This window comes from Typopeltis vanoorti, chromosome 5, assembly GCF_054136105.1.
Source record: "Typopeltis vanoorti isolate ZY-2024b chromosome 5, IOZ_Tvanoo_1.0, whole genome shotgun sequence".
Lineage (NCBI taxonomy): Eukaryota > Metazoa > Arthropoda > Arachnida > Uropygi > Thelyphonidae > Typopeltis > Typopeltis vanoorti.
Window position 1 is genome coordinate 100,840,269 of NC_143553.1, and position 24,390 is coordinate 100,864,658.

The 24,390-nt window shown below is 35.0% G+C and overlaps 1 protein-coding gene across 4 annotated transcripts in view; it reads right to left on the reverse strand.

Moving 5' to 3' along the window:
• The window catches only part of LOC150106691 (putative phosphorylase b kinase regulatory subunit alpha), a 745,167-nt gene that overhangs the window by 176,496 nt on the left and 544,281 nt on the right, over positions 1 to 24,390 (reverse strand). For all 4 annotated transcript variants that reach the window (XM_090393281.1, XM_090393285.1, XM_090393284.1 and 1 more), the window contains exon 23: positions 9,237 to 9,314. In XM_090393281.1, coding sequence (XP_090249407.1) covers positions 9,237 to 9,314 — 78 coding nt within the window. The remainder of the gene's footprint in view (positions 1 to 9,236; positions 9,315 to 24,390) is intronic.

A 24,390-nucleotide genomic window follows, 5' to 3' on the forward strand; every position in this document is an offset into this window, starting at 1 on the left:
GTTTTACTTCTGACCCAGCTCTTAGATCCATAAGTTAAAACTGGTTTAAACACTGTCTTGTATAGAGCTAATTTAGTGTTCCAACTAATTTCTCTCTTATTCCATATGAATTTATTGAATTGACTTCCTACCTTTGTTGATTCTGTTGTCTATTTCCATATTTAATTTACTATTTTCAGTAAAAATCGTGCCTAAGTAGCCGAAATGTTTTACTTGTTCCACAGGTTCCCCATTCACAACACAATTCACATTTTCAACAATTCTACCTATTTTCATTGTCTTTTTAATGTTGATCTTGATACCATATCTATTACAACAGTTATTCAATTTAGTCAGGGACTCTTGCAAACTTGCAGCAGATTTATTTAGAAGTATAACATCACCCGCATAAAGCAAAGAGCTGACATTAACATCTCCAATTCTGATATCATGTTTAATACCACTTTCCTTCATAATGTGATCCATATAGATAATGAATAACAGAGAGGACAATGTACATCCTTGTCTCACACCAGATTTAACATTAAACCATCTTTCTGTACTTCCTTCAATTCTAACTGCTGACTTACAACTCAAATACAGACTAAGTATTGCTTGATATAATGCCCCATTGACACCATATAACTGTAGCGTACTGAATAGCTTCTCTCGACACCTTGTCATATGCCTTTTCCAGATTGACAAAACTTAAATACAGATCTTTGTTATATTCCCATGCTTTCTCAGCTATTTGTCATAAAGTGAAGATCTGATCCTGACAGCCTCTATTTGGCCTGAATCCAGCTTGTTCTTCACCAAACTTTTCTTCCACAATTCTTCTCAACCGTTTCTCAAGAATACTTGCATAGATCTTGCCAGGAACACTCAGTAGGGAAATACCTCTGTAATTCTCACATTCAGTTTTATTTCCCTTTTTATATATGGGTACTATTACAGCTCTACCCCAATCATCGGGAATTTGTCCCTCTGTCCAGGCTTTCTGAACTATGCAGAGCAGCAACTGTAAGATTCCTGACTGTATGTCTGTTGAGTGTTTTTTAACAGTGCTATCACTGCTTGTTTCATTTAGCAATTTTTCGAAGTAATTACTGCATACTTCAAGGATATCTTTTTCTCCTGTTTTCATGTAACCTTTATCATCTCTAACTCCTTTTATAGCACTCTTTCCTCCATTTCTAAGTTCTTCAACAACCTCCAGAATATCTTACCACCTTCTTGATATTTATTTTCTATGTTCATGCCAAAGTCCTCCCATGACCTTCATTTAGCTAGTTTTACACAGTGTTTAGCGTTCTTACATTTGTCTCTGTATTCTCTAAGAGCACAAGCTGACTTATTTGCCAGGAACTTTTGATATGCTTTCTTCTTTTCCTTCACTGCCTCTTTAACTTCCTGTGTCCACCATGGAGTTCTGATTTTGCTATCCTTGCAGATAACACCACATGCCTCTCTGGCTGAATTAATGAAATTAAAAATTTAATTTTAAGAAATTAAAATTAAATTTTTAATTTCTTCATAATGAAGAAATTAAACAATTTCTTCGTTATGAAGAAATTGTTTTCTTCAAGGCTTGCCACTGAATCTCCAAGGTTTGGTTCCTGTTCTCAAACTCTTTCATTTTTTCTTCAATAATCTTTGTTTATTTTAGTCTACGGTTCACATCTGAGAGCTGATCAACTTTTATTCGCTTTAAAACTTTCTTACATGTTATTCTTTTCAATATGAAATTCAATTTTATCCTGCTCAAGATTAAATAGTGATTGCTTCCAATTTCAAATCATCTGAACACTCTGGTGTCCTGCAACAGGAAGAAAACATCATTATCAACAATAACATAGTCAATGAGACTTTTCTTTTTCCTTGCCTCTTCTCTCCATGTGAATTTGTGCACATTTTTATGTTGGAACATGGTGTTAGTAATAACCAGTTCATGTCCTGAGCAGAAATCCAACAGGTATTTGCCATTATTATTGGCTTTGCTCTTTTCTCCAAATTTTCCCAAAATATTTTTGTATTATGTCTGACAATCATTTCCTACTCTGCTATTTAGATCCCCAACAAGGATCAACTTTTCCTTTTTCATTGTGTCAGTTGCTTTTTCTAAAGCATCAAAAAATTCCTCCACTTCTACCTTAGTAGAACCTTCTGTGGGACCTTAGGCACAAATAAGTCTCATTGTCCAGTTACTCATTCTCATATTTGCCCACATCACTCTACTTGAGATTGCCTGCCATTCAAGAAGATTAGCCTCGTATTTTGTGTTGAATACTATGGCTATTCCTTCTTTTCCTTGATTGTCATTGTCTGAATATATCATTTTGTATTTATTGCTCAGAAAGATCTCATCAGTTTTTGTCTTTTTTGTTTCAGTCACCCCTATTATGTCAATTTGGTACTTATCTAATTCCTCAGCTAGCTTCATTTCTTTGCCATTCAGGCTTCTTATGTTGATAGTACTGGTCTTTAACTCTAGTGATGATGAGTTGGGGTGTGCTTATTTAAAAAAAAAAAAATAAAAAAATAAAAAAATAAATTAAAAAAAAAATATATATATATATATATTAAAAACATGATTATACATATAAATTTCAACCAATAGGTATGGAACGGTTTCCAATACTAGCTGAAGGTTGCTTAAGGTCCTAAAGTATTTTGGGTACTAAGTATTAAGTAGGCTGAATATGTGCCATCCAGATTCTCGGAATTTTCATGCAGCCATTATTGTTGATATTAGGGTAGTTAATCAGAATTTCGCAGGCTTCTTTAAATTTTCTTTCATACCAGGTTTTTGTCTGGTGTAGCGAGAGGGTATTTTTCCAAACAATTTGGTGTAAGGTGTTGAGAGCGTGGTCTGAGAGGCCTGTTTTACCAAAATTGTTATATTTAATGTGTCTTTTGTGTTCTTTTTTCCTTATAGGGATTGTATGTCCACTTTCACCAATATAAGGTAAGTTACAGGTACAGTAGATGCAGTAAACTCCAGGATGTGCCAAAAGGAGGAGAGGATCCTTAGAGGAGTTAAATATGTTTTTTAATTTTGTAAGTGGTTTAAAGGTGGCATTGAGATTATAATGGTGTAGGATTCTGTAGATTTTTTCTGATAACCCTTCAATGTATGGGATGGCTATGGTTTGACTGTAATCTAAATTCTTTTTTGATAAAGTTTTATGAAGGATTTTATTAATAGTATTTTTGTTGTAGCCATTATTTATAAATGTGTTGCTGATTAGAGCAAATTGTTGTAGCTCTGTTTTTAAGGGTGTTAATGATTCCATATTTTTGTGATGGGTGGTGGTATGATTTAGCATGTACGTATGTATTGGCCAGTATGTGTTGGTTTGCAGTAGACCGTGAAGGATAGATTGCCTGAAGGAAGACGTGTAACCAGTGTATCCAGGAATGGGAGTGAGTTCTGATTATCCAGCAATATCAACAATAATGTGGCATGAAAATTCCCAGAATCTAGATGGCACATATTTAGCCTACTTAATACTTAGTACCCAGCATACTTTAGGATCTCAAGCAACCTTTAGCTAGTATTGGAAACCGTTCCATACCAACTGGTCGAAATTGGTATGGTTTATATGTATGGCAAAATTGGTAAGGTTAAATATGGTTTATATTTACATATGATTATATGTATCATCATACACTTCTTGCACATGTTTTTAATATATATATATATATATATATATATATAAACATTTGCTCTCCAGCCCAATGTAATTTTGTTACCAATAGATAATAATAATAATAGGACTGTAGCGTTGATGTAGTCAAGTTTTTTTGTTTTTTTCCCACCAGAGGGCAGGCCAATAATCGTTGTAACGATTGGTCAGTAACTTTATCAAACCATGTAGATTGTAGTGCAGCTTGTTTCTCTGTATATATTGTATATGATCCAGAAGATGATCTTGATATAAAGATCGAAACGTCGAGTGTTGATTGTGGTTTATATTAAACTAAAGTTTTACTCAAACATGGTAGTTGTCTCCGTAATTTTCCAAAATGTGTCAAGTATCCACTTTTCATCACTGGTGACTATACAACTCAAAAACGGAGATTGAACCTCTTAAAGAGCAGTGCAGATGTTGATGCACTCTCTTTGATTTTGTCAATTCTTGAGGAACTCATGTGTCGAGATTAGACACTATTCCAAGCTCTTGCAAATGGCGATGGATGGTCGATAAAGTTGAATTAAGATCTTTAGCTAATCTTCAGCAGTTGTATTGGCAATTCTTGCAATAGTGGCTTCCAGCATATCATTATCGAGGGGAGTCTTAGATTGACTCCCCTCCCATAGGGAGGTGAGTCTTTCGATCTAAAGTACCTTTGTCGAAATTTTTGGAACCATCGCTGGCACTTTTGCACGTTAAATATTATCATCATACACTTCTTGCACATTTTTTTACAGTGTTGCATTTCTTTGAACTTATGAAACATGATGTGCTCTTTAATGCTTCCATAGTAATAAAGGGCTATTATTATTATTATTATTATTATTACTTGAGACCTCCAGGGAGTAAAGGACTCAATGAATCATCATCAAATTCTTGATATGTACTCTCAAGGGGTGTACAGGATATGATAGCACTACATGAAAAACTTACATCACCACTAACTTCCTATCCAGAATTTTCCTCAAAATTGATCTGTTACCAGTCAAGACTCCAATATTATCAGATCTTATATCTGTGAAAGGCCTAGCCAATTCGACTGAACATTCCTTGCAAATGGGCTGATATTCCATCTGTCCTTATAGACAAATTCTTATCCAGGTTATGTAACAGCTCTTCAACCTCATTTTCATGCACCTCTAACTCTTCATCCAATGCAGAAGCACTGTGCACAATATTACATACACATGGTTGATATATCTTAGCAAAGTGAGAATTCATTAATTGAACAAACTCATTAGCTTCCGACACCAGAGTACCATCCTCATCCAATAAAGTTATTCTTTCACATTCATTCTTTCTTTTGTTTGTGGCATAATGATAAAATTCTTTTGGATTGCTTTTAGCTTGCATGGCCAATTTCTTTTCATATGCAGATTTAGTTTTCTGCACAATACTCATTATTTTTCTGGCCTGAACTTTATATATTTCATAACTCCTCTCTCTCTCTCTTATTCGCAAGATATTCTTTCCACATCATCTTCTTGTAGATCTCTTGCTTAATAAGGTTGCACATCCATTTCACTCCCAACCTATTTATTCTTTGAACACTAGGGATTCATTCAGATACAGCCTCATTTAAGCACTTTTTCAAAGATTCTCATGCTGATATTTTCTCCATTCAATAACTGATACTATAGGACCAAAGTTTGTATTCTCCTAAGTTGATCATAATTTCCAGCTTTGTAGTTCACATGTAACCTGTTCTAACTGGAGCATCAATACAATTAGATACTTCCCAAGAAAGCACAGCACAACACAGCATGATCACTCTTACTAACTGGTGGTAAAACAGCCATATTATTAACAGAGACCCCTTCTATGAGCAAATCCAACACTCTTTGACCTTAAGTTCCTACTTTCACATACTGCTTGAGAAATTTTGTCTTGCAACAATTTAATAAATTCCTCTTCTTTCTTAACATGAGATTTCTCTTCTACCCAATCAATGTTTAGATAACACTGGCCAACAAAAAAAAAATTTTTTTTCTGCTGATTATGATCTGACACTTGTTTTTTACTAATTTGGGTGCGCTGATTTCAAATATCAAACCCATTTTTCTCTATCGCGTCAGGTTTTTCCTCTATGGCATTTTCTTTTTGCTAATTTGTAAGTTTTTAGTTTTAAGGAGGAAGTACTATTTAGAGGATCAAAAAAATCGATTTTTTAATATTATTTTCTGAAAGTATGTACTTTTAAAAATCTGTTCCTAACTTTTTATCAAGAAATTCGAAAAAATCCCGAAGATATAGCCTATTATTCAAAGTGGTGCGCAGATCAGAATCGGAATGCTCACCGCTCTCGCTTGTTAGTAAATGAATAAATGTGTAAGAACCTGCAACGGCACGTACTGGCGCTTTGAATGCAAGAGAGGCCGATAACCGACCTAATACATTTAGGTGATAAAAAGTAGGCAATGACAACTGCCTAAAACAAATGAATGCTATATGCGTCATAACGGACAAAGAACAATTGAAATCAGTCAATTGTTAATCGATCGTGAAAGTATGATGAGCGCTTATAATGTTTCAATAAAGTTCTGGTTTTTTTTGTCTTTTTAATTGCATGTTAGTTGGCAGTGAAGAAAATACATCATGTCTACTACTCGAAAATGTGTCAATAGTGTAGATTCCTTCTGCTACATTTGTGGCAGCTTTACTGTTCCCAGTCAAAGGACAAATATCACTGATTTTGTTAAGAAAGTGTACTTTGCATACTTTGACGTAAAACTTGCAGATCAGGACAATTCACGATTACACTCGTGTGGGTTTGTTACAGTAAACAAACCCACACAAGTGTGGGTTTGTTTACTGTAACAATGTGTCAGGTTTACTAACTGAAATGAGTGTTGTACAATATCATCCAAATGAGTGGCGTTTATTTATTGACAGTACAAGCAGAAGTCTCAAGTGTGTCTTACTACACAATTGGAATGTATATGGCTCAATTCCTATTGGCTATTCAGTCCACTTAAAGGAAACATATGAGGACATTAAAAAGGTTCTGAAGTTATTAAAATATACAGACCATAACTGGATTATCTGTGTGGATCTTAAAATGAGGAACTTTTTACTTGGCTTTCAAAGAGGATATACCAAGTTTCCGTGTTTTCTATGCTTCTGGGATAGTCAAGCTAGATACCAACACTGGAGTCAGAAACATTGGCCTCTTAGAATATCCTTAAATGTTGCAAATAATTTTCTTGGAAACAAAAAAGCGTGCAATTACAAAGATCTAGTGGAAACAATGCCTGAAAATTTCCAGTGCCTAGGTTGCAACATGAGCATAAAGCTTCATTTCCTATACAGTCATCTTGATAGATTTCCTGAGAATTTAGGTGCTGTAAGCGATGAACAAGGCAAAAGATTTCATCAAGATTTAAAAACTATTGAAGATCGGTACCAAGGAAGATGGGATTCTCACATGATGGCCGACTACTGTTGGAGTATTCAAAGGGATTGCCAAAACAGAACACACAGCAGAAATTGCTATAAACAAAAATTTATTCCCTGAAACTCATGTGTAAGTAAAATTGTTATTTTTTTATAAATATTCTTGTAATTTTTAATGAATATTGTTAAGTAGTTATGTATTTAATTATCGGCCTCTCTTGCATTCAAAGCGCCAGTACGTGCCGTTGCAGGTTCTTACGCATTTATTCGTTTACTAACAAGCGAGAGCAGTGAGCGCTCCGATTCTGATCTGCGCACTGCTTTGAATAATAGGTTATATCTTTGGGAATTTTTCAAATTTCTTGATAAAAATTTAGGAACAGATTTTTAAAAGTACATACTTTCAGAAAATAATATTAAAAAATCGATTTTTTTGATCCTCTAAATAGTACTGCCTCCTTAAAACTATCAAAAACTTACAAATTAGCAAAAAGAAAATGCCATAGAGGAAAAATCTGATGTGATAGAGAAAAATGGGTTTGATATTTGAAATCAGCGCACCCAAATTAGTAAAAAACAAGTCTCATATAAAAGTCAGAAAAAATTGTGTTGGACTGTGTAATTAAAGCCACCCACTCATTTAGTACCCATAAGGCTAAATTGGCGATGCATTTCTTCATCCCCTGCAAGTGAGCTGCCAGGTCTGTAGCAACACCCCACCACATATTCCATTTTGTTAGCCTCCACTTCACACCAGATAGACTCAAACTCCTCACTACACTGCTCAACATTTTTTTTTTTCCTGCTGTCTAAGAAACTGACTCCACTAATGTTTCCTTATTTTTACCTCTACAGCAAGTTTGTAAATTATACTTGCCAAGAAATTATATTCTTGTATAATCCTTTATCTAAGTGTAAGCAAACAAAGTATGTCTGTGAAGTATCTTCACAAATAGTCTACTCATATATAGGTGTGTACATATTGTCAACTTGTATATATAAAGACAACTGATGATTTCGCATCAAATGTCTTAGTATCCCAAAATGCAAAATACCTTTCCCTTTGAACATTCATACTTCTGTGCATTATGAGAGGGTCGCTACTTAGAAGAGTTTCAAATTTTATTGAGGTCTCGTCAATGGGAGCCAGACCCAGAAAGATGCTAAGGCTGAATTAGCGCAGAAGTCATATTAAATAGCCTTGTTTAAAGAATTAAACAAGAAAAGATGCAACAAAAAAGAAGAAATTCTTTTATGTTGCATCCAACTTCACACAACCCAAGGATGTGGTGGCATATTTCCTGTTATTTTAGTTCTTTCATGGCCGAGTGGTTAACGTGTCAGCTCTCCAGCCAAGAGGCTGAGGGTTCGCATCCCGCCGTGGGCATGGATGTTTGTGATTGTCTTACAAACTTTGTGTGGAAAGGCAATCTGTGACCCTACCACTTATTCTAACAGAAGACATCATTGCCAAAACCATGTGAGGTACGGCAGTGACCATATGGTATCTACGGACGTCAAATGTGAAAAAAAATTTTTTTTTCATAATTCAGTTGACTGTGTATCAATTGCTGAGAGTCCTGCAGTTTAATGTTTGAAGACCTAATAGCCAGTGATAGCTTGATCTGGTTATTAGGAATTTTTAGCACTGCCTGCTACTGCAGGTGGTCATGATCTAAGCTCTGAAAATAGTAGGGCTAGTTCAACGCAGCCTAGTAAATGTCAATAAATACCAATAACTTCACATATAGTTGCCGATCTCACAATGACTGGCTCTTCACTTCCGAAATCCCACTCAATAGCTAGTGGATACTCCAAAAACATGTGTATCTGTGGGTGTGCAAAGATGTGAATTTTGTTTCACTTATTTTAAATTTAAACAAACCTACCATCACTATACTTAACAATTACTTAAAGGGCATTATGTATAAAAATAAGATATTGAATTAAAAAGTGGAGAAAGATAACCTCTGTTTGCTGTTTGTTATCTGTCACTTGTTTTTAAAAATTATATCGTTATAAAATTTCACATCATTCTTTATAAAATTAGAAATCTAAATAAGGAATGAGAGATTTTAATGAGAAATTGAAAAAAAAAAGTATTTTTCATTGTTAATGATTTAAATTTCATGAGCTATAAACAGATATTCAAAATATGCACTTTACCTTGGCAAGATCTTCTACTCTTTTACCTAACATGCCTGCAATGTGCCTTACAAGAGCCCATTTTTTTTCATGGCATGCCTAAAACAATAAAAACAAAGGTAAAACATATATTTATAGTAATATTTTGGTGTTCCAGCCTTATCAGATCTATCATGGGAAAGAGAGAAGAGACAGGAATGAGAAGGGATAGAATTGCAAGTACTCCCCCCCACTTAATGAACATAGCAACAAATTGTTATAATAATAATAACAATAATGGTTCCAGTGTACTACTTTAATTGAAGAATATTATGGAACCACTAATCTCATATTATTGTTACTAAAACATTATTGACCAGTGAGATGTTGCTATGGTTATATATACTCATAACAGAAATATAACTATATATAATATATAAAACAGACAGTAAGAAAAATGTTATCATAAGAACACTATGGAATCATTAATCTCATATTACTATTAATACATTAATATTATCATATCACTATACACACAACAAAAAATGCAATGATAATTTGCAACCAACACTGATCTTACAGATAAATGGATTATGTTTTTTTTTTAATACTTATCGAGGCAGATGCCATGAGAGGTCTATAGTGAAGGCAAAGTAAAGTGTACACCACATTTTTGAAAGCATGGTGTCCATTTGTGTTTTATAGTTTGATTTGATTTTATAGAAGCATTCAAATCCAAGTGTTTTTATCTTAGCTATGGAATATATTAAACCCACTGATATTTGTGATTCCATCATTATCAAATTCCTGACATCTACTCTCCCAAAGTGTACAGGATATGATAGTACTACATGAAAAACTTACATCACCACTAACTTCCTATCCACAATTTTTCTCCAAATCAATCTGTTACCTGTCAAGACTCCAACATTATCAGAACTTCTTCTAAGGCACTTTTTACTATGTCAATCCGCCTATATCTTGGTCTTCCTCTGGGTCTTATTCCTGCCAACTTGGCAGAGAACACCTGTTTTGCTAATTTTTACTCTCACATTATGTTTAAGTGATATTACCACCTGAGATTAGCTATGGTAACAAATTCCTGGATGCTGACAATGTCAAGTTCTTACTTAACATTGTAATCCTCGTTTTTAATATGATATTGCCATTAATGCCATCTCTTCATGCCCCTAATCTTTCTCAGGACTCTCATATCTGGGACTTCTAGTCTTTGGTCAACTGTTTTATTTCTAACCCAGCTCTCAGATCCATAAATTAAAATTGGCTTGAACACTGTCTTGTATATAGCTAATTTAGTGTTTTGACTAATTTCTCTCTTATTTCATATAAATTTATTCAGTTGAATTCCAACCATACCAGTTTTGTTGATTTTGTTGTCTGTTTCCATACTTAATTTACCGTCTTCACTAAAAATTGTGCCTAAATAGCTGAAATGTTTTACTTGTTTTATAGGTTGGTTCTCCATGCACAATGCAGTTGATATTTTCAATGTTTCTGCCAATTTTGTCTTTGTCTTGTTATTGCTGATTTCATACCAAATTTATTACAACAGTTATTCAATTTAGATCTTGTATCGGATTTATTTAGAAGTATAACATCATCTAAATAAAGTAAAGAGCTGAGATCAACATATCTAATTTTGATACCAGGTTTAATAGCACTTTCCTTCATAATGTGATCCATACATATAATGAATAACAGAGGGGGAAAACGTACATCCTTGTCTGACACCAGATGTAACATTAAACCATCTTTCTGTACTTCCTTCAATTCTAACTGCTGACTTACAACTCAAATAAAGACTAAGTATAGTTTGATATAATGCCCCATTGACACCATACAATTGTAGCGTTTTGAATAGTTTTTCTCTTGGCAGCATATCATATGCCTTTTCCAGATCTATAAAACTTATATATACAGATGTTTGTTATATTCCCATGATTTCTCAACTATTTGTCATAAAGTGACAATCAGAACCTGACAGCCTCCATTTGGCCTGAATCCACGTTGTTCTTTTCCAAGCTTCCCTTCCACAATCCTTCTCAACCATTTCTCAAGTATACTTGCATAAATCTTACTAGGAACACTCAGTAGTGAAATACCTCTGTAATTCTCGCATTCAGTTTTATTTCCCTTTTTATATATGGGTGCTAAGAGAGCATATTTTTACTTGCTATTTCCTGTTGTTATTCCATTTCAGTTAAAAAAAAAAAAACTAGTTGTGACCCTAGTGGAAAACACTAGTTATGTTCCATAGTGTTCTTCAATTAAAGTAGAACACTATGGAACCATTATTGTTATTATTATTATAACAATTTGTTGCTATGTTCATTAAGTATGGGGGGGGGGGAGTACTTGCAATTCTATCCTTTCTCATCCCTAAATGACCCACTAATGAATCACAACCTGCAGTTTGAAAAACACTATTATGTGATACCGAAGAGATCTACAGTACCATGACTAAAATGTTGAGCCATAATATCAGGTTTAATAGCACTTTCCTTCATAATGTGATCCACATAGATAATCAATAACAGAGGGGGATAAAATTAAAGTTATTTTTATTAAAATACTGCAAGATCCATCAAATCACATAATAAATTGGAGATTTAGATATGTCAAATGATGGATGAAGAAAACTTCACTGTGTGTGTGTGTGTGTGTGTGTGTGTGTGTGTGTGTGTGTGTGTGTGTGTGTGTTATACATGATTTTTTTTTTTTTTATGTGGTTCCTACCACAAAAGGCTTTTGCAAACCTATAGCACATTCACATTGTGAGTGGGCTAAGGATTTTTTTCTACTTTTTATTAATTTTATTAATTTGGTATTTTTATTTATTTATTTTTTAACATACTCCAGAAACCCTGCTCTACAGACCAAATATGGATCTTTTTGAAGTCACTTCAGGCTCCAATAAGCATGGTGGTGGTCTCACACTGGGCAATGAAATCCATCTCTTACCTAATCACTATCATAAACATGCATTCGCACGGTGGGAATCAAACCTATGGCCTGCTGGTTGGAGAGCAGATACACCGGCCACTTGGCCAATAAAAACACACACACACACACACACACACACACACACACACACACACACACACACACACACACACACACACACACACACACACACACACGTATATCAGGGGCATATATTCCAGGTGTGCTAGGTGTGGACAGTGCACATCCACGAAAATAGAAATATCACTGATATAATATTTTTGCATTTATTCCGGTTAAAAACTCCCCTAATTGTTTCCTGGCTTCATATGATTCCTAAAATTAAACACAATATACGAATGCCTCACGAAACATTCGTATATTGTGTTTAATTAAAGCTTCAGGAAGAGGACTTTTTCGACGTGTAAACATTGCACCACCACGTTTTGCATTAATAGCCTGGGTGTGCAGTGCAAATACAGGTGCCTTTCAGCCCGAACAGATGGTGCAGCAGGTCAAATTCTTAGTGATTTTAAACCACCCAGAAGGCGAGGCATGGTGTGTGCTGAGACAACAGCACCCAGCAATCAGTTGCTGTGATTGGTTATTGTGTCAACCAATGCAATTGAACTTTGTTATTTGTCATGAGTTGCTGATTTTGTTTTCAGAGTTTCATCTGTCTTGCATTTTGCATGCATGAAATGTGAACTGACATCTTTAGGACAACATAGACAAGTTTTTAATATATAATTTCCTATAAATAATTTAGAACTTTTTTTTGTCCATATTTACAGTGGGAAATAGTGTTGACGTTCTACTGAATGTCCCATTTTCTGCCAGAGCTTTCACGGATTGTATGATTATAGTCAAAGGAGGTTAGAACCTGTGTATAAATAATTAAGTAAAATGAGTTATTTAAGCCTTTCTTTGGTTCAATCCAGAAAAATAATAATTTCTCAAGTGATTACATTCTCTAATTTCTGTGCATATATTATTATTATTATTATGTGACACCTCCAAGGAGTCCAAAGACCCTTCAAGGTAGGGCACATACTTTACAGTTCTCCATCTCCACCACCACTCCATCAACTACAGCGAACCGCTGCTGCCATCATTTACTACACCAACCATCTGCTGCCCACCACCACTAGTATTTTTTGTCTGTAAATTGCATGCGTTCTCAAGGCCGATTTGTCTGCATGTGGGATGAAAAACCTCAGTTTCGGGAGAAAAAACACTGCTATCTCCATATGAGATCAGCTAACTCACCTTCAATTGAAAAAAAACCCTTATAAAGATTCTTCTTGTCATGATGAGAATCGAACTTAGGCCTTTTCCTGTCAAAAAGTGCAACGTACTGTCGTTCTTCCAATTGCACTATGGATATTATATGGCTGTATTTAAAAATCATATTAAAATTCAAATTATCTGTGTCTCACTCTAGTATTTGCCAATTATAATCTAATCTCACCAGAAAGCATAAACCCTTTGTGCTCTCACATAAAAAATGTGCATGAAGCATGGCTATTATTTTTCATTTGTTCTTTATGCTTTCCATATTTAAAATTATATTAATGGATAAATTAAAGTATTCAAGGTTATCCTACAATTAATTGCATTGGAACAATTAAGATGAGTGCTGACTTAAAACTTTCAAAGATTAATAAAAATGCCATCATACAGTCAAATTGACGTGATTTTGTAGGTGTGGGTTGAATAAGCCACACGACAGCGCACACCCAACCTAAATGGGCATACAATGCCACTTATATAGACAGATAGACACAAAATAGCTTATCAAGCAAAATGAAGAGTCAAGAGAAAGATCATAAGCCTTGCGTATGTTTGTAAATGTGAATCAACAAATTGTAGTGAAAGTAATGCATTTCTTTTTTAATCTAAAAAAATTTTTTTAAATTAATATTATTATCATGCAGATTTAATTTTGAGTCTTTATTTTGATAACAAAGATTTCTTACACTAACCAGCTAACAGCCTGTATAACATATATCAAATAATTTATACTTCATGCTCATGTTATTTCAATGGTATTTAAATGTTCTTTTAATTACAAGGACACTTCACTTCACAGTGATATTGTTAATGATGTGTAAAACACCTCATGGTTGGTCCATAAATAAAAGAGATAACATAACACTATTAAAATACCTGGAAAAGCTAAAGAGGAATAAGATTATTATTATTATTATTTTTTTTTTTTTTTCGTATGTGTGTGGGCAGGGGAAGGAGGAAGGGATTATAATCTGTGTTCACACATTAAAAAAAAATATTACATGCCACATTCATGAAATCCTAAAATTCATTGTGGAAAGCCTCTACACCATACAAAATCAACCCTATCCTTGAAAATATTACAAATGAAAGGGGAAAAAATAGATTTGTAAAAGGAAGAATTTGCAGACTAAATTTACTCTTTTAAAATATTAAAAGATTATTTCAATAATATTTTAATTAAAAAAAAATTTAAATGAGGGGGGTGAGAGTTCAATATACCAATTCAGCATTCATATATTAGCAGTTTCAATAGAGGAAAATCAAAACACATGAAGAGGAACCCTCTATTTCTGGTCTTATTTGGAATATACATAAATGAAATAATCAAAGAAATGAGAATAAATGACAAAGAAGGAATTCAAATATAAAAAGACTATTTTAGTTTTGCAGATAATTAGGTGATCAATTTCTCAAGGTGAGAGAAGAAACCCAGACATTCAAAAGCAAAATACTTAAATGATATGAAAACAGTTACAATCAACATAAGGAAAAAAGTTTTTCGCTTAGTTACCAAGTAAATCATACTTTAGCAAGAAATTATATTCTTATTTAATCCTTTATCCAAGCAAGGTTTGTGTATGAAGTATTTTCAAGGCTATGCTAGTTGTATATCTACCATGACTAATTGGATGGCAATTTGCTATTCTGATAACTGAAGGTGCAGTTGCATGGTGCCCTCCAGAAGTCATTTGACATACAAAAGTCAGTTATTATTATTATTATTTAGGCCTCCAAGACTCATCGTGGGAGGTCCCTCCTAGGAAACACAAAGTCTATCATACCACTCCTTAAACTCAATGATTGTTCTCGCTCTCTCGCCACTCTATCAGGCAATGCATTCCATGGTTCAACCACCCTCCATGCAAAGAAACCACTCCTTACCATCTTGCTCACAGTTCCTTTCGCAACTTCCAGGGATGGCCCCTTGTCATCACTCCTTCCCGCTGTTCAACCAACGAAAAAACTCCTCAGTTTCAACCCTGTAACTACCTCTCAACAGTTTAAAATTCTCAATCATAGCACCTCCCCTTTTTCTATCCACCTAACTCTGCAGTCCAGATTCCCTCAGCCGATCCTCATAACTAACATTGTACAGTACTGAACCCATCTGTTATCTACCTTTGTACCCCTTTCCACAGTTAATTTATCCCCTTCAAATCCTGCGAACCAAATCTGAGAACAATAGTCTAAGTGTGGTCTGATCAAGGTCTTATACAACGGAATGATAACTCTTATCTCTGCAGGTCAGCGTCCTTCTCACTATTGCAGCAATCCTCTGTGTTACCTTCACCACCTTTGCAGTATGTCCCCCTGAATTTCAGGTTTCTATTAATCATCAACCGCAGATCTCTTGTATGCAGCGTCCCATCAATGTGTCCCAAACCTCAAGACCTTACATTTTGCTGCATTAAACCGACATCCCCCCATTCATTTGTCCATCTGTCTAGCTTATTTGAATCCTCTTGCAGGGCTACCACATCTGCACTATTACTAATAACCCTTCCCAGCTTCACATCATCTGCAAACAACTGAATATTCCCCTGCAATCCACTGACAATATCATTGATATAAATGTTAAACAATATAGGTCCCGGTACTGAGCCCTGTAGGACCCCACTTGTAACCCTCTGCCTCCTTGAAACGATGACCATACAACGAACCCCACCATACACAACTCTCTGATACCTATTGGACAGCCAATCCTGAATCCAGTTGACCAACCTGACATCCAAACCCACGTGCTGTAACTTAAATATCAGCTTATCATGTGGCGCCCTGTCAAATGCCTTCGCTAAATCCAAGAAAATGGCAGTATATGCCTTTCCCTCATCTACTACTCTTGTAACTTTATTATAAAAGGCTAGCATATTACTAAAACACGAGTGCTCCTTCACAAATGCATGTTGACTCTCAGAGATAACATTACCCTCATCTACCCAATGCTGTATATGGTCCGTAACTAATTTCTCCAAGATCTTAACAACTACTGATGACACACAAACTGGCCTATAATTAGACACTTCCAGTCTGCTACTGCCCTTATGCAATGGCACTATCTTACCTTCCTTCCTATCCCTGGACACCTTTCCCATAGCCATACTTTCATTGAAAAGCCAGGTCAAAGGAGCTGTCAGTTCTTTAGCATATTCATTTTAGAAATTATGGACTTTACAACTGTGCTATAAATAACTCTTTCAATTTCCCAACGTTTCGATCTTCATATTAAGATCATCATCTGGAGTATATACAAATATACAAGGACAAGCTGAGTTACATTACACACACACAGTAAGCTAAAGAAACAATGATTTGATCACTGGTTATTCTACTAGAATGACCTGTAGTGAAAAAAAAAAATACAAATTAATTAATATTTAGAAACTACATCAAAGCTAAATTCTATTTAAGATAACATGAGAAAAACATTCTTTCTTATAGATAGTCTTCTTTCAGTAACAATGATGTCCTATTTTTAAAATTACAATTGTTATTTTAGATTTAGGATTCTGGATTATCTACAGTCCTGTTTATAGTTAACGCTTAGAGAGAAAGGTTCCATGGGTAGAATATGTGCCTTCCATATGCTTGGGATTTTTAGACCATCATTATTGTTCAGATTGGGGTGGTTGATAAGAATCTCACAGGCTTCCTTAAATTTGCGTTCATACCATGTTTTGGTGTGATGTAAACAGCTGGTGCTTTTCCAGTCAATTCTATGTAAAGTGTTCAGGGCATGATCAGGAAGGCAAGCTTCAACATAGTTATTATATTTAATGTGTCGTTTATGTTCCTTTTGTCTGATAGGAATTGTGCATCCTGTTTCCCCTATATATGGTATATTACAGATGCAATAAATATGGCATACTCCAGGGTGGGCCAGCGGCGGGTGTGGGTCTTTGGATGAGTTGAGTAAGCTTTTTAATGTTGTAGGAGGTTTAAAGATGGCTTTGAGGTTGTATTTTTGTAGTATTCTGTTTATTTTATCTGATGTCCCTTTAATGTAAGGAATGGTTACAGTTTTATTGTAGTCCGGTTTATCTTTGTTTTTTATTGAGGTCTTGTAGAGAATTTTGTTAATAGTGTTTTGGCTGTAACCATTTTTAGAAAAGTATTACTGATAACTTTAAATTCGTCTTTCAGCACATTTTAATTGGAGCAGATCTTCAAAGCCCTGTTTTTTAGAGTATTAATGACACCTAGTTTTTATGTTGGGTGGTGGTAGGAGTTTATGTGTAGATATTGGCCAGTATGTGTCGGTTTCCGGCACACAGTGAAGGAAAGAATGCCAGAAGGAAGATGTGTGACAAGTGTATCTAGAAACGAAAGTGTGTTCTGTTTTCCAATCTCAATTGTGAACTGTATGCATTTGTGTTGTTTGTTTAGGTGGATAAGGAAAGTGTCTAGCAGCCATGGGACCAGATTGCGAAAACATTGTCAACATATCTAAGCCAGACTTTGGGTTTTAAAGGAGAGGAATCTAGAGCAAGTTGCTCAAAATGTTCCATGTAAAAGTTAGCAATAGGGGGGATAATGGCAAGCCCATGGCTGTGCCTTCTTTTTGTAGGTAGAAAGCATTTTGCTAAACAAATAACCAGAACGTAATACATGCACAAAGAGTGCCATGATATCTGGAGGGAATTTGTTCTGTAAAAGAAGAATTGCCATTGATTGGGACATTCATAAAGAGGGCAAAACTGACTAATAAATCATCTTTTTCTAATGTAATGTCTTTGATTATGTTTATGAAGTGTTGTGTGTTTCCGATATAGGAGGGGGAATGACCTACCAACTCCTTGAGTGTTGCCGCTAATTTCTTGGCTAGGTGATAATTCGGGTTATCTATACCTTCGACTATCAGCCGGAGTGGTGTGTTTTGTTTGTGTATCTTTGGTAAACCGTAAACTATGCTCATACCCCGAGAATTTACTTGCCTATGTTAAACTAGCAGCATTTTATCTTTTCCTATACTGCCAGCCTATATGTCATCCTGAAGAACTCTACATTATCTTCATTGACTATTGCTTTTCCCTGCTTTGAATAATCATCAGCAAACAACTAATATTCCCTCTCAGATCATTTTCTATATCAATGACAAATTAAACAGCAGAGGATCAAGTACTGAGCCCTGCAGCACAACACTAGTCATCCAGGACTCAACTCCTCCACTAAATGCTCTTTTATACCTGTCCATTAGCCACCGCTCTAATCCAAACCACCAGTTTCATATCCATCCCCATTTGCTCTGATTTATTTAATGAATTTCTATGTGAAATCCTGTCAAATGCCTGTGCAAAGTTCAGCAATATAACTAAGTAGCCATTTGGTTTATTAAACCCAATAATCACTTTATTATAAGAAGTAATCAAATTACTAAGACTAACCCTTCACAAAACCATTTTTCCTCCTATTAAGTATCATATTCCTGTCCACCAAGTAATGAATTCTGCCTTTTGCCAAATCCTCCCACATCTTAACCACAATTCTTGAGCTAATGACTAGCCAATAATTTACTACTTCTGTCTTAGAGACTTCTTTATGCAGTGGAACTCTTTTGCTTTCTTTCCAATCCATTGGCACCTTCTCAGAACTGAGGCTCAAATTAAACAGCTTAGTCAGAGCAGTTGTCAATTCCCTTCCATGTTCTCATAATACATGGGCTAATACTATTATTATTATTATCATTAAGAGAGACCTCCAGGGAGTCAGGAACTCATCGGGGAGGCCATACTATTCGCATCAGCTGTCATATCTGTTCTTAAATTCATTCATGCTACTTCCACACACAGCATCCAATGACAATTCATTCCAATCAAGCACTACTCTATGAGAGAAAAATCTAGCCTTAATCCCCCTTCTTAACAGCATTCATTCTCAACTGACATGGATGTCCTCGCATCCTTTCCACACCCCCTCCATAAAATGAAAAATTCCATTTACTGAAACCGTTTCAGAAGTTTGTAAGTCTTAATCATATTACCTCTCTTTCTCCTCTTTGCTAGTGTCTGCAGCATACAAATTCCCAATCAGTCTTCATAATCTGTATTCCACAATCCTGATATCATTTTTGACACTCTCCTTTGCACTCTCTTCACTGTATCAGAATCACAATGGAAACCAGGAGACTGTGTGCAACAGTCCAAGTGAGTCTTATCAAGGCCATGTAAAGAGGCAAAATGACTTCGTTATCTTTATATGTCAGGATTCGTTTGAACACTGCCATTATTCTCTGAATTGTATTTATAAATTTTGCTATATGACCCATGAGCTTCAACTTCCTGTCTAATAAAATTTTAGGATCTCTAGCCTTATCAGTTTCTTCAAGCATAATCCCACCAATATAATATGACATTGAATACCTAATCACACCAAAGTACATGAATCAGCAGCACTCCTGATTATCCTACCTATCTTTGTATCATCAGCAAATAGCTGTATGTCACATGTCAAATCCTTCCCAATGTCATTAATGTACAGATTGAATAACAATGCACTAAGGAATGATCCTTGAAGCACACCACTAGTTACCTTGAATCTTGCAGATTCATATGCCCACATACCACTTTTGATATCTGTCTGTCAGTCAGCCATCCTCTTATCCATGCCAATAGTTTATAATCCAATCCCATATTCTCCAGTTTATGCAACAGTACTCCATGCTGTATTCTGTCAAAAGCCTTAGCAAAATCCAAAAGTATCATGGTATATCCATTCCCCTTGTCTAACTCAGTGGTAACATTATAGAATGTGAGCAAGTTGCAAAAACATCACCTTTCCTTATGCTGTTCATTGCAAAGTAGAGATTCTCTGTCAACCCATTTCTGAATGTGAGCCCTACCAACTTTTCCAAAATCTTCACTACCACTCCTGAGATACTGATTGACTGATTGTTGGATACATCAGTCTTTGCACTACCCATGTGCAATGGGATTACCATACATTCTTTCAACTCCTGTGGAAACCTCCATGTTCTGAGACTCAAATTATATGGCCTGGTCAAGGGAATAGACAGTTCAGCTGAACACTCTTTTAGCATCCATGCTGATATCCTATCAGTTCCTAGAGCAGAATTCCTTATTCAGTTTGTGCAACAGCTGTAGTACTTCCTCCTTAACCACAAATTTCCTCATAGGTTGAAGCGATAGCAGTGAACTCAATGTTGCATATAGCAGGTTGATAGCTTTGAGCAAAATTGCTACTCATTAGATGAACAATTGCTTCTGCATCAGTCATCTGCATACCTTCTGCATTCAGCAGAGATATTCTTTTAAATTCATTCTTTCTTTTACTTGCAGCATAAGGACAGAATTCTTTTGGGGTGTTTTTAATTTACAAAGCCAGTTTCTTTTCATACTCAGACTTATCTTTCTGCACAGCACTTGTAACTCTTCTGTCCTGCTGTTTATAATTATTTTAACTAATAGCATCCTTATAAACATGATATTCCTTCAACATTAACTTTTTCGTACGAATCTCTTGCTTAATTAGATTACACATCCATTTCGATCCTACTCTATTTATTCTTCAAACTCTAGGGACACGTTTTGATATCACATTATTTAAATATTTTTTTAAACACTTCCCATGCACTGTCAATATCCTTCCATTCCAATAACTGATAGCATGACACAGAACTCAGCATATCCCTCAGGTGGTCGTTATTTCCTGCTTTGTAGTTCAGCATGTAACCTTTTCTGAATGGAACATTCATAAACTTAGCCACTTCCCAAGTGAGTACTGCATGATCACTGTCACCGACTGGAAGCAGAATAGTTATGTCTTTAATTGAAACCTCCTCTGACACTATAATCAGATCTAACGCTCTTTTACCTTGAGTTCCTTCTGTCACATATGGCATCTAATTCCATGGCCATGTTTGCATTAAGGTTCTAAAATACTGGCACTTCCAATTCATCTATCTCTATTCCTCCATCAGTAAGTTACATCTGGCACTGAAATATCACCACCTAGATGACAGCCTTGCAAAATGATCACTCAGTAACTCACAATTTGGTAATATAAAATTTTGATGTACTTACAGATTTGGTAAGCATAGAAATTTGTTAACAATGAAGTACTGAAAGCAAAGGAAACAGAACACCTGGTTTAAATTCACAAAAGGAAGATAAATTAGAAGAATCTGGTAAAAATAAACAAGTTATAATGAATAAATTAGGGTAGGAGTTTACAGATCTATTTTAGTAAAATAGATCTTATATATTATAAAAAGCAAGAAAACCCACACAGGAAAGACTGCAAAACTATGGTACATTAGAATCACAAGTGAGTCTCAGATATACTGAGAACCCTTCTATGAAGACTCAAAGCTAATTTTTTTTTTTACAACACTTCAAGTGTTTAATTAAGCTAGTGGTTTTGATATGAGTGATGATGCACCAGATGGAACTCATAACCAAATTCCCAGAGAGAGAGAGAGAGATTTGAATATGATGACTGCTAGTATAAAGTTAAGTATGAACTCAACCACTGACAATGGTAATCATTAGTTAATGATTTATCAATCAACAGAATTGCCAAATCAAACCAGTTATTATTTAGAGCTCCAACATACACTGTGTTTTGAAAAAGGCATGTTTAAGGGTCATAAAGAATAATCACACGTGGGGGTGGGGAGAGAAGAGAAGATTTTAAAGTTCATTAAAAAGAAAATCACTATAAGTTCAACAACAGTATATGATAATCACAGAAATATATATAATAAAAATAACATCATAAAAAGCTAATAATAATAATATGTACCTGCTGTAATTCTATTTAGAACATAGATTAGTCATTAGTAATACCATGTTTCAACTTAAGATATGCATAAATTCCCATGGACATTCTTATCGATAATTTCTTCTTGATAGTGATATCTTCACACTGGCTCAGGACACGAGAGTGAGTATACAGAGGATTTGAAATAGCAGTGATCACCATTTAGATTTGAAAAGATCACATTGAATATCACAATCAAATGAAGAAAGTGTAAGAAAGTTTAAAAGAATCAAAGTAAAGTTGAAAGTTTCACTTGGTTATGCTATAAATTAAAGATACAAAAAAATTACATTCTTGGTTTCATCCTTTATCCAAGTGTAAGCAAACAAAGCTTGCACATGAAGTCACTGCACGACTGGATTACTTGTATATAGAGACTAATGACTTCACATCTATTGCCTCAGTATCGCATAATGCAATGTACATATCCTTACAGGCATGTATAATTCTATGCATTATGGGAAGGGCCACTATCCAGGCTGGTTTCTACCTTTATTGAAGTCTCACCAGTGGAAGCTGGTGAGACCCAGAAGTGATACCAAGTTTGAAGTAATGCAGAAGTCATATTTCCATATATAAGCAGTCAAAAGTCTTTAATCCAGAGTATTTTAGTAATAACGTGACACCTTTTGTCTGATTGGTTCAGGTTCAGATGATTTTGTAGTGGTTCGCATTTCAAGAAAAAGATGATTGAATTTGAACTTGCTTGAATGAAGAGGTTTTGCCTGGTTCCAAAGAACTCTGTGCCTAGTGTCAATAGCATGAGAAGCATGGCCAGGCTTGTCAGATTCCAATAATGAAATATAGTCTTGATGTTCTTCAATTCTAATCAAGGAAGAATGGTCAGTCTGTCAAAAATAGCAAGATGACATGAGCAAGGTACTAGATAAACAAAGAATGCATTACACCTCTTTCCTGGTAAGGAAAGCAGTAGTAAGGCATTCTTTATTATATGGTAAGAAGGAAGACAGTTTTTGAGCTGGTTTGAAGGAAATGTATAGATTGCATTTAGGAAGAATCCTTGCTATTTGTTCTGAGGTTCCTTTAACATAGGTATTGAAATTCTTTTCACATCAGATTGTAGTTTGATAGAAAGAAGATAATTATGAATAAATTTTTTAATGGTAGTTTTGTTGTATCCATTACATATTAGACTGCTTTTAATTTTATTCAGTTCATCTAATAAAAGGGAATCAGAAGAGAAGATTGTATGAACTCTATGTACAAGACTCTTGATAATATCCATTTTCTGAGATGAATGATTGTGGGAAGGTAAGTGAATGTATCTACCACTGTCTTCTGATAAACTGAAAATTCAACATGACCTGTGGGACTACGACTTATTAAGATATTCAAAAAGGGTAGTTGGTTATTGGATCCACTTTCAACAGTGAACTTGATATGGGAGTAGAAGAAGTTTATTTTCTCTAGGAACTGAAGTAATTCTGACTCAGAGTGGGACCAGACTACAAATATATCATCAACAAAGGGTAACCATATACGAAGCTGAGGAAATATAGTGTCAAAGAGTTCTTTTTCTAGATGTCCCATAAAAATAATCAGCTAAGTCTTGTGAGATAGGACTGCCCATTGCTGTTACTTCTATTTGTCTGAACAATTTATTATGCCATGTAAAATAGCCTACATTGATGGTGAGTTTAAGTAGGTTAAAAATATCTTTTTGGGAAATCAGATTCTAAAAATTAAAATCTCTTGTAGTGGAATGTTGGTGAATAGGGAGACTGCATCAAAAGAAACCATAATCTTGTTATTGGACAGATATATTTTATTTTCTTTTAAAGTCAAGACTGTTTTTGTTATAAGCAATGTGCAGCCAGTGGGATTCTGAAGATATCAGAGAGAGATGTTTTGCAAGTTAGTAAGTGGGGGGAGCCAATACAGTCCACTACTGGGAGAAGAAGGTTGCCATCCTTATGGATTTTAGAATGACCATAGAGATGAGGTAGATGGGCATAATGAATTCACAACTTCTCAACAACAGTGGTATTCCACGATTGTACAATGTCTAATAATTTATTTAATTTACTGATTTGACTTTTTGCTGGATCCCTGCTGATAACACTCAGTGTTCTAGCACAGAGAGCAAAGAGCTTATATTTCTAAGAAGGGTACATTCAAAGGAGGTGGATTCACACGTATA